This window comes from Salvelinus fontinalis, unplaced genomic scaffold, assembly GCF_029448725.1.
Source record: "Salvelinus fontinalis isolate EN_2023a unplaced genomic scaffold, ASM2944872v1 scaffold_0952, whole genome shotgun sequence".
Classification (NCBI taxonomy): domain Eukaryota; kingdom Metazoa; phylum Chordata; class Actinopteri; order Salmoniformes; family Salmonidae; genus Salvelinus; species Salvelinus fontinalis.
In genome coordinates, this window is record NW_026601161.1 from 6,480 (window position 1) to 19,945 (window position 13,466).

A 13,466-nucleotide genomic window follows, 5' to 3' on the forward strand; every position below is an offset into this window, starting at 1 on the left:
TTAGTCTGTTATGATGGAGAGGAGAACCAGATGATATTTAGTCTGTTATGATGGAGAAGAGAACCAGATGATATTTAGTCTGTTATGATGGAGAGGAGAACCAGATGATATTTAGACTGTTATGATGGAGAGGAGAACCAGATGATATTTAGTCTGTTATGATGGAGAGGAGAACCAGATGATATTTAGTCTGTTATGATGGAGAGGAGAACCAGATGATATTTTGTCTGTTATGATGGAGAGGAGAACCAGATGATATTTAGTCTGTTGTGATGGAGAGGAGAACCAGATGATATTTAGTCTGTTATGATGGAGAGGAGAACCAGATGATATTTAGTCTGTTATGATGGAGAGGAGAACCAGATGATATTTAGTCTGTTATGATGGAGAGGAGAACCAGATGATATTTAGTCTGTTATGATGGAGAACCAGATGATATTTAGTCTGTTGTGATGGAGAGGAGAACCAGATGATATTTAGTATGTTATGATGGAGAGGAGAACCAGATGATATTTAGTCTGTTATGATGGAGAGGAGAACCAGATGATATTTAGCCTGTTATGATGGAGAGGAGAACCAGATGATATTTAGTCTGTTATGATAGAGAGGAGAACCAGATGATATTTAGTCTGTTATGATGGAGAACCAGATGATATTTAGTCTGTTGTGATGGAGAGGAGAACCAGATGATATTTAGTCTGTTGTGATGGAGAGGAGAACCAGATGATATTTAGTCTGTTATGATGGAGAGGAGAACCAGATGATATTTAGTCTGTTGTGATGGAGAGGAGAACCAGATGATATTTAGTCTGTTATGATGGAGAGGAGAACCAGATGATATTTAGTCTGTTATGATAGAGAGGAGAACCAGATGATATTTAGTCTGTTATGATGGAGAGGAGAACCAGATGATATTTAGTCTGTTATGATGGAGAAGAGAACCAGATGATATTTAGTCTGTTATGATGGAGAGGAGAACCAGATGATATTTAGTCTGTTATGATGGAGAGGAGAACCAGATGATATTTAGTCTGTTATGATGGAGAACCAGATGATATTTAGTCTGTTGTGATGGAGAGGAGAACCAGATGATATTTAGTCTGTTATGATGGAGAGGAGAACCAGATGATATTTAGTCTGCTATGATGGAGAGGAGAACCAGATGATATTTAGTCTGTTGTGATGGAGAGGAGAACCAGATGATATTTAGTCTGTTGTGATGGAGAGGAGAACCAGATGATATTTAGTCTGTTATGATGGAGAGGAGAACCAGATGATATTTAGTCTGTTATGATGGAGAGGAGAACCAGATGATATTTAGTCTGTTATGATGGAGAACCAGATGATATTTAGTCTGTTGTGATGGAGAGGAGAACCAGATGATATTTAGTCTGTTATGATGGAGAGGAGAACCAGATGATATTTAGTCTGTTATGATGGAGAACCAGATGATATTTAGTCTGTTGTGATGGAGAGGAGAACCAGATGATATTTAGTCTGTTATGATGGAGAGGAGAACCAGATGATATTTAGTCTGTTGTGATGGAGAGGAGAACCAGATGATATTTAGTCTGTTGTGATGGAGAGGAGAACCAGATGATATTTAGTCTGTTAGGATGGAGAGGAGAACCAGATGATATTTAGTCTGTTATGATGGAGAGGAGAACCAGATGATATTTAGTCTGTTATGATGGAGAGGAGAACCAGATGATATTTAGTCTGTTATGATGGAGAGGAGAACCAGATGATATTTAGTCTGTTATGATGGAGAACCAGATGATATTTAGTCTGTTCTGATGGAGAGGAGAACCAGATGATATTTAGTCTGTTATGATGGAGAACCAGATGATATTTAGTCTGTTGTGATGGAGAGGAGAACCAGATGATATTTAGTCTGTTATGATGGAGAGGAGAACCAGATGATATTTAGTCTGTTATGATGGAGAGGAGAACCAGATGATATTCAGTCTGTTATGATGGAGAGGAGAACCAGATGATATTTAGTCTGTTGTGATGGAGAATAGAACCAGATGATATTTAGTCTGTTGTGATGGAGAGGAGAACCAGATGATATTTAGTCTGTTATGATAGAGAGGAGAACCAGATTATATTTAGTCTGTTGTGATGGAGAGGAGAACCAGATGATATTTAGTCTGTTGTGATGGAGAGAACCAGATGATATTTAGTCTGTTAGGACGGAGAGGAGAACCAGATGATATTTAGTCTGTTATGATGGAGAGGAGAACCAGATGATATTTAGTCTGTTATGATGGAGAGGAGAACCAGATGATATTTAGTCTGTTATGATGGAGAGGAGAACCAGATGATATTTAGTCTGTTGTGATGGAGAGGAGAACCAGATTATATTTAGTCTGTTATGATGGAGAGGAGAACCAGATGATATTTAGTCTGTTATGATGGAGAGGAGAACCAGAATATTTAGTCTGTTATGATAGAGAGGAGAACCAGATGATATTTAGTCTGTTATGATGGAGAGGAGAACCAGATTATATTTAGTCTGTTATGATGGAGAACCAGATGATATTTAGTCTGTTATGATGGAGAGGAGAACCAGATGATATTTAGTCTGTTATGATAGAGAGGAGAACCAGATGATATTTAGTCTGTTATGATGGAGAGGAGAACCAGATGATATTTAGTCTGTTGTGATGGAGAGGAGAACCAGATGATATTTAGTCTGTTATGATAGAGAGGAGAACCAGATGATATTTAGTCTGTTATGATGGAGAGGAGAACCAGATGATATTTAGTCTGTTATGATGGAGAAGAGAACCAGATGATATTTAGTCTGTTATGATGGAGAGGAGAACCAGATGATATTTAGTCTGTTATGATGGAGAGGAGAACCAGATGATATTTAGTCTGTTATGATGGAGAGGAGAACCAGATGATATTTAGTCTGTTGTGATGGAGAATAGAACCAGATGATATTTAGTCTGTTGTGATGGAGAGGAGAACCAGATGATATTTAGTATGTTATGATAGAGAGGAGAACCAGATTATATTTAGTCTGTTGTGATGGAGAGGAGAACCAGATGATATTTAGTCTGTTGTGATGGAGAGGAGAACCAGATGATATTTAGTCTGTTAGGATGGAGAGGAGAACCAGATGATATTTAGTCTGTTATGATGGAGAGGAGAACCAGATGATATTTAGTCTGTTATGATGGAGAGGAGAACCAGATGATATTTAGTCTGTTATGATGGAGAGGAGAACCAGATGATATTTAGTCTGTTGTGATGGAGAGGAGAACCAGATTATATTTAGTCTGTTATGATGGAGAGGAGAACCAGATGATATTTAGTCTGTTATGATGGAGAGGAGAACCAGAATATTTAGTCTGTTATGATAGAGGAGAACCAGATGGTATTTAGTCTGTTATGATGGAGAGGAGAACCAGATTATATTTAGTCTGTTATGATGGAGAACCAGATGATATTTAGTCTGTTATGATGGAGAGGAGAACCAGATGATATTTAGTCTGTTATGATAGAGAGGAGAACCAGATGATATTTATTCTGTTATGATGGAGAGGAGAACCAGATGATATTTAGTCTGTTGTGATGGAGAGGAGAACCAGATGATATTTAGTCTGTTATGATAGAGAGGAGAACCAGATGATATTTAGTCTGTTATGATGGAGAGGAGAACAAGATGATATTTAGTCTGTTATGATGGAGAAGAGAACCAGATGATATTTAGTCTGTTGTGATGGAGAGGAGAACCAGATGATATTTAGTCTGTTATGATGGAGAACCAGATGATATTTAGTCTGTTGTGATGGAGAGGAGAACCAGATGATCCCACAGATGTGTCTAGTGTTATGGTGATCTAATAAAAGACTGACACAAGCCTTCGGGCGGCTGCTTGTTCACACAAGCATTTAGAGGTACTACGTATAAACCCAGTATTACTACCAGGGTTGGGGTCAATTCAGAAAACTCAAGACTGCAACAAGAAGAGTCCACATTGAAAATATATGACATTGTTGAATTGAAATGTACATTCACCTGACTTCCCTGAACCTTGATTACTCCCCTGTTGTAAGTAGGCCGGTGTTGAAGTCAAACACAGACATGTAGAAATATATATATAGTAGGAAACTACAGGTACACAGATGTATTTGAGGTTAATCCTTTATTAAAAACAGTAAAAGAAAGTTCGGAGGCCACACATAAGATGCAATCTAGTTCAATTACAGGACTACGTGTCAGTCAGTTTTGAAAAGCATGTGCATTTAACAATATAAACACAACACATCTGACACATTTAGCCGGCTACGGTATGTCTTATTCATGTTAGATGACCTCCTGTTGTACAGATCTCCTTGACTTGTGTCCCGATAGTCTCTCTTTCTTTCCTGAAGTGTGCACTCGTTCACTACTCCATACAAATGTAAAATAATTGGATTGGTGTTGGCATGGGCTGGACTCTAGAGGGAGTTCCATATTCCAGTTACGTCCTTTGAAATCCGTAAAGGAAAGTGAACAAGTGCACACTTTGGGAGAAAGGAGAGATTATTGGGACGCAAGCCCATATATCCCACCACACAGGTATCGTTGTCATACAACCTATTCATTTAAACAAGACAGTATAACTAATGTTTTTCTCTACATTCCTGAAACCAAACATTTGAGTCCATAGTTGGATGTTGAACGCCAGGTTGTCAGAACCAGAACCATGCAGTGATAGGATGGTACTGATGATTACGCTACTGATGGTGTTTCCAGTTGAGATACACTGCTTTGCGTTGTGTCTCAATACTCGTCATTGGCTTCCTTCCTTGTCTCCTTTCCTTCATTAGCACTAAGGAAGTATCAGGTGTTTTGAGTTGATAAGACACCGGCTGGGTCTCATTACTCTTTCATTACTTCCTTTCCTTGTCTCCTCCCCTCATCTCCTTTCCTTCAGGACCTCTAACAGGTGAAAGGATTGGATGGCTTTCCACCATATTGCTTTTTTACCTACAGTATCACTCCTTTCCATATCACTGATCCTGAAGGAAAAGGACACAAGGAAAGGACACAAGGAAAGGGAGCTAGTTAGGACTATCGAGACACAGCCACTGCTACAAGGCCATTGCTGTTGTTTTTTCCATTCTGTTTTTATTGTCTTGGTGACATAACCTCAATCTCAGAGGACAAGCCAACAACCTGTGGGTTATGGTTATGGAACGGAACCTCCACACAGCTGTTGCTATGGAGACGCAGTTCTAACAGAAGTTACGGAACATATGTGATATGACAGCGTAGTAAGTATTCACAGAACTCAACAGTAAGGAAGAAAGGAATCCTCATAGACAAAGCCTTGAACGAGCTTCAATTGACACAGACATACTATAGTAAGCTCTGGCTTGGTCCAGCGGATTTTTGTGTGTGTGTGTGTGTGTGTGTGTGTGTGTGTGTGTGTGTGTGTGTGTGTGTGTGTGTGTGTGTGTGTGTGTGTGTGTGTGTGTGTGTGTGTGCGTCAGTCAGAAGATGTGGAGAAGGACATCAAAGGAGAGTGCAATATTTCTTTCAGCTTAAAGATTTACAAGGTTTTATAATAAAAGCAAAAGCAGACGTCTCGGCGTCGCCATGACAGCCCGTGCAGGTCCTAAAGCTTCTTCCTCTTCTTCGCTATCCGAAACAGAAAATTGGCTTTTCCAGTACAAAATCATCTTCAAAACAGACAGACAGTTCATCAGAGCACTTCAGTATAAGGGACAAACAGTTTCTGTACACAGGGTCATCACCATGGTGACACGATGTCATCAGGATGACACGCTTTGGATCAGGGCACATCGTCCACGTTATCCCCTCTCTCTCTCTGAAGTATACACATACAGGGCACTTACTGTACCCATGGCGATACAGCTATAGAGACAGCTAGGGCTAGGTTCCAATATCCTAGCCTTGCTTCCTCTCCTCACCTCTGGAAGGGTTGTGAGCAAAAATACACATTTCTGTCATCTCACAGATAATGAACACAAACGCCTTCATCTCTCTTCGTATCCGTGGGGACCGCTGATCCCAAAAATAAATTAATCAATTTGACGAGCAGCCAATGTCATACCAGCATATTGAATGTAACTATCCGGTCTCTCCATATTTCAGTGGTCAGGAAGGATACAAGGAAATAGGATACAAGGAAATAGGACATGAGAGAAGGAATCTTTTATAGAGTATTGGAACTCAGGGATAGAAAGGTTCAGTGCATCATCATCATCATCATCATCATCATCATCATAGCTCATGCTGTACGTCTGTACACCTACAAACCCAACGGTAGCGTCTTGGCTTTGTAGTGCTGTCTAATCGGCTACGGCAAGCTCTTTGGAACAAACTGAACTGCCTCTACAAGTCTCTGCCATTTCACCTCAAAACCTGCTATCCTTCCCAGTCGCTCCCAGTTGAGAATGTCCCCTTCGTTCACATTCTGACAAATGCTAAATATCAACAGAGAAATGTAAGTACACATACAGCTGTATTAGAAAACAGATCAACTAGAACATTTTGCAGTTAATCGGTAAAGCAATCCCAAAACACTGACTGAAGCCTCAACTAATGACAGTAGTTCATTTTTAAAGAATTGTAAGTATTATTTTTTACGCACACTGGATAGCATCCTACATACAGTCTGTCTGGTTGTCTCTCTCAATTTGTCTGTCTGTCTTTTAAAGGGTTGTTGGTAGTTTTTAGGTAAAGCTAGTCAGCCAAGCACAGTGTTCTTCTGAGCCTAGTCCCCAGCCACGTTGTTCTTTTGACGTCCTCGTAACGTTCTCTAAAACGCTCTCTGTGACGTTCTCTGAACGTCCTCTACTGGTGGCGCTTGTCTTTGGCTGGAACTTCTGTAGGAGATGTCTGAGCCTGTGAGCTATGAGGGCTGAGGAAGAGAGGGAGGGAAGGAGGAGAGGGGAGAGGGAAGGAGGTGAGAGGAGAGGGAAGGAGGAGAGAGGAGAGGGAAGATAAGGAAGAGTGGGAGGTAAGGAGGAGAGAGGAGAGGGAAGATAAGGAAGAGTGGAAGGTAAGGAGGAGAGAGGAGAGGGAAGACTATGGCTATCAAATACTCAGAGGCCATATTCCTTCTAAATACAGATGGGTTGTGAGTGGAAGTAAGTGCTGATCATACATACTTACTGTGTTGCCCGGTTAGGGTCCATGGCTGGGTCAGGTGGTTCACCCGCTTCTGAGTCACTGAGAGGGGCTGTATCATCGGTGCTGCTCAGGGATCTGACCCCCTCCACCAGCTCCCTGGCCTCTGCAGCTAACTGGCAGGCTGGGTCTGGGATGGGAGAGGGGGTCTCTGGACTGTCTGTGGCTGGAGAGGTCCTGTTACTCCTATTAGTACAAGGAAGCATACATGCACACACACACACCCAAACCCGCTGGTCATATCAACAGACTGTCAGAATGACAGAAGAATTGTCATAAAGGAGTTCGATTTACAAGATAAGCACTTACCCATTTTCCATTCCAAACAAGCTGGGGGTGGTGAGCACTTTGTGAACATTCTGAGAAATAAACACAGTCAGCCAGTCAGCCAGTCAGTCAGCCAGTCAGCCAGCCAGTCAGCCAGCCAGCCATTCAGTCAGCCAGTCGGACAGCCAGCCAGCCAGCCAGTTAGCCAGCCAGTCGGACAGCAAGCCAGTTAGCCAGCCAGTCAGTCAGCCAGACGGACAGCCAGCCAGCCAGCCAGTTAGCCAGCCAGTCAGCCAGTCAGTCAGCACAGAAATCCACATACATAAAACTAGAAAGTAGTTTTGAACAACTAGGTGGCAGTACAGGTTCAGAACACAACAGAGCATGACCAGAGAGGCGTCAGCTAGGGCTCACGGGTAGGTGTGTTACACAACCTGTGTGACTGTGTTTACAGTTGAGAGATGGACAGGTGAGTGTTGTTGTAAAGGTGTGTTACAGATGTACTGTTACCTGTGTGAAGCCCAGGAGTTAGTTGTATGAGAGGTGGACAGGTGAGTGTTGTTGTAAAGGTGTGTTACAGATGTACTGTTACCTGTGTGAAGCCCAGGAGTTAGTTGTATGAGAGGTGGACAGGTGAGTGTTGTTGTAAAGGTGTGTTACAGATGTAATGTTACCTGTGTGAAGGCCAGGAGTTAGTTGTATGAGAGGTGGACAGGTGAGTGTTGTTGTAAAGGTGTGTTACAGATGTAATGTTACCTGTGTGAAGGCCAGGAGTTAGTTGTATGAGAGGTGGACAGGTGAGTGTTGTTGTAAAGGTGTGTTACAGATGTAATGTTACCTGTGTGAAGGCCAGGAGTTAGTTGTATGAGAGGTGGACAGGTGAGTGTTGTTGTAAAGGTGTGTTACAGATGTACTGTTACCTGTGTGAAGGCCAGGAGTTAGTTGTATGAGAGGTGGACAGGTGAGTGTTGTTGTAAAGGTGTGTTACAGATGTAATGTTACCTGTGTGAAGGCCAGGAGTTAGTTGTATGAGAGGTGGACAGGTGAGTGTTGTTGTAAAGGTGTGTTACAGATGTACTGTTACCTGTGTGAAGGCCAGGAGTTAGTTGTATGAGAGGTGGACAGGTGAGTGTTGTTGTAAAGGTGTGTTACAGATGTAATGTTAACAGTGTGAAGCCCAGGAGTTAGTTGTATGAGAGGTGGACAGGTGAGTGTTGTTGTAAAGGTGTGTCGGGGGTGTGTCACAGATGTGTTACAGGTGTAGTGTACCTGTGCGAATCCCAGTAGTTTCTTGTTGGAGATCTCCAGGTGTCTTCTGCTCAACTCAGACTTCCTCAGCTGACAGTCAATCATCGACAACTTCCTGTTTAGCTCCATCACATCTTCCTGGAGTATAACACACAGAATCACTTCCTGTTTAACTCCATCACATCCTTCTGGAGTACAACACACATAATCACTTCCTGTTAAACTCCATCACATCTTCCTGACTAGTGTTGTCCTGCTGGGTCACAGTATTCTATGGTATAAAAGACTAGTGCTGTCCTGCTGGGTCACAGTATTCTATAGTAGAAAAGACTAGTGTTGTCCTGCTGGGTCACAGTATTCTATGGTAGAAAAGACTAGTGTTGTCCTGCTGGGTCACAGTATTCTATGGTAGAAAAGACTAGTGTTGTCCTGCTGGGTCACAGTATTCTATGGTAGAAAAGACTAGTCCTGTCCTGCTGGGTCACAGTATTCTATGGTAGAAAAGACTAGTGCTGTCCTGCTGGGTCACAGTATTCTATGGTAGAAAAGACTAGTCCTGTCCTGCTGGGTCACAGTATTCTATGGTAGAAAAGACTAGTGTTGTCCTGCTGGGTCACAGTATTCTATGGTAGAAAAGACTAGTGTAGTCCTGCTGGGTCACAGTATTCTATGGTAGAAAAGACTAGTGTTGTCCTGCTGGGTCATAGTATTCTATGGTAGAAAAGACTAGTGCTGTCCTGCTGGGTCACAGTATTCTATGGTAGAAAAGACTAGTGTAGTCCTGCTGGGTCACAGTATTCTATGGTAGAAAAGACTAGTGCTGTCCTGCTGGGTCACAGTATTCTATGGTAGAAAAGACTAGTGTTGTCCTGCTGGGTCACAGTATTCTATGGTAGAAAAGACTAGTGCTGTCCTGCTGGGTCACAGTATTCTATGGTAGAAAAGACTAGTGTAGTCCTGCTGGGTCACAGTATTCTATGGTAGAAAAGACTAGTGTTGTCCTGCTGGGTCACAGTATTCTATGGTAGAAAAGACTAGTCCTGTCCTGCTGGGTCACAGTATTCTATGGTAGAAAAGACTAGTGTTGTCCTGCTGGGTCACAGTATTTTATGGTAGAAAAGACTAGTGTTGTCCTGCTGGGTCACAGTATTCTATGGTAGAAAAGACTAGTGTTGTCCTGCTGGGTCACAGTATTCTATGGTAGAAAAGACTAGTGCTGTCCTGCTGGGTCACAGTATTCTATAGTAGAAAAGACTAGTGCTGTCCTGCTGGGTCACAGTATTCTATGGTAGAAAAGACTAGTGCTGTCCTGCTGGGTCACAGTATTCTATAGTAGAAAAGACTAGTGCTGTCCTGCTGGGTCACAGTATTCTATGGTAGAAAAGACTAGTGTTGTCCTGCTGGGTCACAAACAATTGTCTGGAGTGTTTCAGAAATGGAGAGGTCTGCTGCCCTCCACTGCAACCAACCACATCTTTCTGACTGCTTTGTCATCACTTGTGTCTGCGGCCCACCCAGGCGACACTAGTCTTTCTGACTGCTTTGTCATCACATGTGTCTGCGGCCAGCCCAGACGACACTAGTCTTTCTGACTGCTTTGTCATCACTTGTGTCTGCGGCCCACCCAGACGACACTAGTCTTTCTGACTGCTTTGTCATCACTTGTGTCTGCGGCCCACCCAGACGACACTAGTCTTTCTGACTGCTTTGTCATCACTTGTGTCTGCGGCCAGCCCAGACGACACTAGTCTTTCTGACTGCTTTGTCATCACTTGTGTCTGCGGCCCACCCAGACGACACTAGTCTTTCTGACGGCTTTGTCATCACTTGTGTCTGCGGCCCACCCAGACAACACTAGTCTTTCTGACGGCTTTGTCATCACTTGTGTCTGCGGCCCACCCAGACGACACTAGTCCTTTCTTCCATAAATGGGTTTTAAGTCTACCTTAGTAGCTTCCAGACCCTTCTGGTTCTTGCCCGCCAGTTGGTTCTTCAGGTCTTTGATCTCAGCCTCTAGCAGTGTAATGACCTCTTCATAGTCCTGCTCTGCACTGTTACTCTGTCTGTCTCTCTGCACTGCCTCCGCTACCTGCAGGGGTAGAAGAAGAAGAAGATGAAGAAGAAGAAGAAGAAGAAAAATATGAAAAAGAAGAGAAGAAGAAGGAGAAGAGGAGATGAAGAGGAGATGAAGAAGTACCCAAGGTCTAACAGAAATTCAACTTCCCATTTCCAACGGAAATTCAACTTGGGACACATACTGTACACATAGAGGTTGGAGCCGGGAGGGACAGCCGTACTGCAGACATTTACATGAGGACACATAAAGAGACCATGGAGCAGCTGTGGGGGTGAAGTCTCTTGTCTTGTTTAGGGGTTTATTAGAGGATAGATATTACCTGCAGACGAGTCTTCAGACGACTGTTCTCCTCCACCGTCGCACACACTTTCTGATTGAGGGAGGGAGGGGGAATGAGGGAGGGAGGGATGGAGAGAGAGGGAGGGAGGGGGAAGGGGGAATGAGGGAGGGAGTGAGGGAGGGATGGAGAGAGAGGGAGGGAGGGAGGGATGGAGAGAGAGGGAGAGGGAATGAGGGAGGGAGGGATGTAGAGAGAGGGAGAGGGAATGAGGGAGGGAGGGAGGGATGAGAGAGAGGGAGAGGGAGGGAGGGAGGGATGGAGAGAGAGGGAGGGAATGAGTGAGGGAGAGGGAATGAGGGAGGTAGGGATGGAGAGAGAGAGAGGGAATGAGGGAGGGATGGAGAGAGAGGGAATGAGGGAGGGATGTGAGAGAGGGAGAGGGAGGGAGGGATGGAGAGAGAGGGAGGGAGGGAGAGGGAATGAGGGAGGGAGGGAGAGGGAGGGAATGAGTGAGGGAGAGGGAATGAGGGAGAGTGGGATGGAGAGAGAGGGTGGGAGAGGGAATGAGGGAGGGAGGGATGGAGAGAGGGAGAGGGAGGGAATGAGGGAGGGAGGGATGGAGAGAGAGGGAGGGAATGAGTGAAGGAAAAAGAGCAAGAATGAGAGTGTGTTAATACAACTATGCCTGGCAAAGATAGGACAAGATAGGATAAGATACGATAGGATAGGATACGATAGGATATGACAGGATATGATAGAATACGATAAGATAAGATAAGATAGGATAGGATAGGATAGGATAAGATAGGATACGATAGAATACGATAAGATAGGATAGGATACGATAGAATACGATAAGATAGGATAGGATACGATAGGATATGATAGGATAAGATGAGATACGGTGGGATAAGGTTAGGATACGGTGGGATACGCTGCGATACGGTGGGATACGCTGCGATACGGTGGGATACGCTGCGATACGGTGGGATACGCTGCGATACGGTGGGATACGCTGCGATACGATGGGATACGCTGCGATACGGTGGGATACGCTGCGATACGGTGGGATACGCTGCGATACGGTGGGATACGCTGATATACGGTGGGATACGCTGATATACGGTGGGATACGGTGGGATACGATGGGATACGATGGGATACGCTGCGATACGGTGGGATACGCTGCGATACGGTGGGATACGCTGCGATACGGTGGGATACGCTGCGATACGGTGGGATACGCTGCGATACGGTGGGATACGATGCGATACGGTGGGATACGATGGGATACGATGGGATACGCTGATATACGGTGGGGTACGCTGATATACGGTGGGATACGGTGGGATACGATGGGATACGATGGGATACGCTGCGATACGGTGGGATACGCTGATATACGGTGGGATACGGTGGGATACGCTGCGATACGGTGGGATACGCTGCGATACGCTGCGATACGCTGGGATACGGTGGGATACGCTGCGATACGATGGGATACGCTGGGATACGGTGGGATACGCTGCGATACGGTGGGATACGCTGCGATACGGTGGGATACGCTGCGATACGGTGGGATACGCTGCGATACGGTGGGATACGCTGCGATACGGTGGGATACGCTGCGATACGGTGGGATACGCTGCGATACGGTGGGATACGCTGATATACGGTGGGATACGGTGGGATACGCTGCGATACGGTGGGATACGCTGATATACGGTGGGATACGGTGGGATACGCTGCGATACGGTGGGATACGGTGGGATACGGTGGGATACGATGGGATACGGTGGGATACGCTGGGATACGGTGGGATACGCTGCGATACGCTGCGATACGGTGGGATACGGTGGGATACGCTGCGATACGATGGGATACGCTGGGATACGGTGGGATACGCTGCGATACGGTGGGATACGATGGGATACGGTGGGATACGCTGCGATACGGTGGGATACGGTGGGATACGCTGCGATACGGTGGGATACGCTGCGATACGCTGATATACGATGGGATACGCTGCGATACGGTGGGATACGCTGCGATACGCTGGGATACGCTGCGATACGGTGGGATACGATGGGATACGGTGAGATACGATGCGATACGGTGAGATACGCTGCGATACGGTGGGATACGCTGGGATACGGTGAGATACGATGCGATACGATGGGATACGCTGCGATACGATGGGATGCGCTGCGATACGCTGCGATACGCTGCGATACGCTGGGATACGCTGGGATACGCTGGGATACGCTGGGATACGCTGCGATACGATGGGATACGCTGCGATACGATGGGATACGCTGCAATACGGTGGGATACGCTGGGATACGGTGGGATACGATGGGATACGCTGCGATACGCTGGGATACGGTGCGATACGGTGGGATACGATGGGATACGGTGGGATACGATGGGATACGCTGC

General features: G+C 45.0%; 2 protein-coding genes across 3 annotated transcripts in view; both read right to left on the reverse strand.

Moving 5' to 3' along the window:
• Positions 1-5,867, reverse strand: part of LOC129847804 (adhesive plaque matrix protein-like) — a 12,271-nt gene extending 6,404 nt beyond the window's left edge. The window contains exons 1-2 of the mRNA XM_055915486.1: positions 5,864-5,867; positions 4,991-5,018 (exon numbers count right to left, since the gene is read on the reverse strand). Coding sequence (XP_055771461.1) covers positions 4,991-5,018; positions 5,864-5,867 — 32 coding nt within the window. The remainder of the gene's footprint in view (positions 1-4,990; positions 5,019-5,863) is intronic.
• si:dkeyp-72e1.9 (syntaxin-binding protein 4) overlaps positions 4,145-13,466 on the reverse strand; it is a gene marked incomplete at its 5' end in the record, with an annotated part of 54,744 nt that continues 45,422 nt past the window's right edge. Inside the window, 6 exon segments of one of the 2 annotated variants that reach the window (XM_055915487.1) lie at positions 4,145-6,886; positions 7,141-7,341; positions 7,465-7,514; positions 8,692-8,808; positions 10,616-10,759; positions 11,067-11,117. In XM_055915487.1, coding sequence (XP_055771462.1) covers positions 6,820-6,886; positions 7,141-7,341; positions 7,465-7,514; positions 8,692-8,808; positions 10,616-10,759; positions 11,067-11,117 — 630 coding nt within the window. 2 annotated transcript variants of the gene reach the window in all.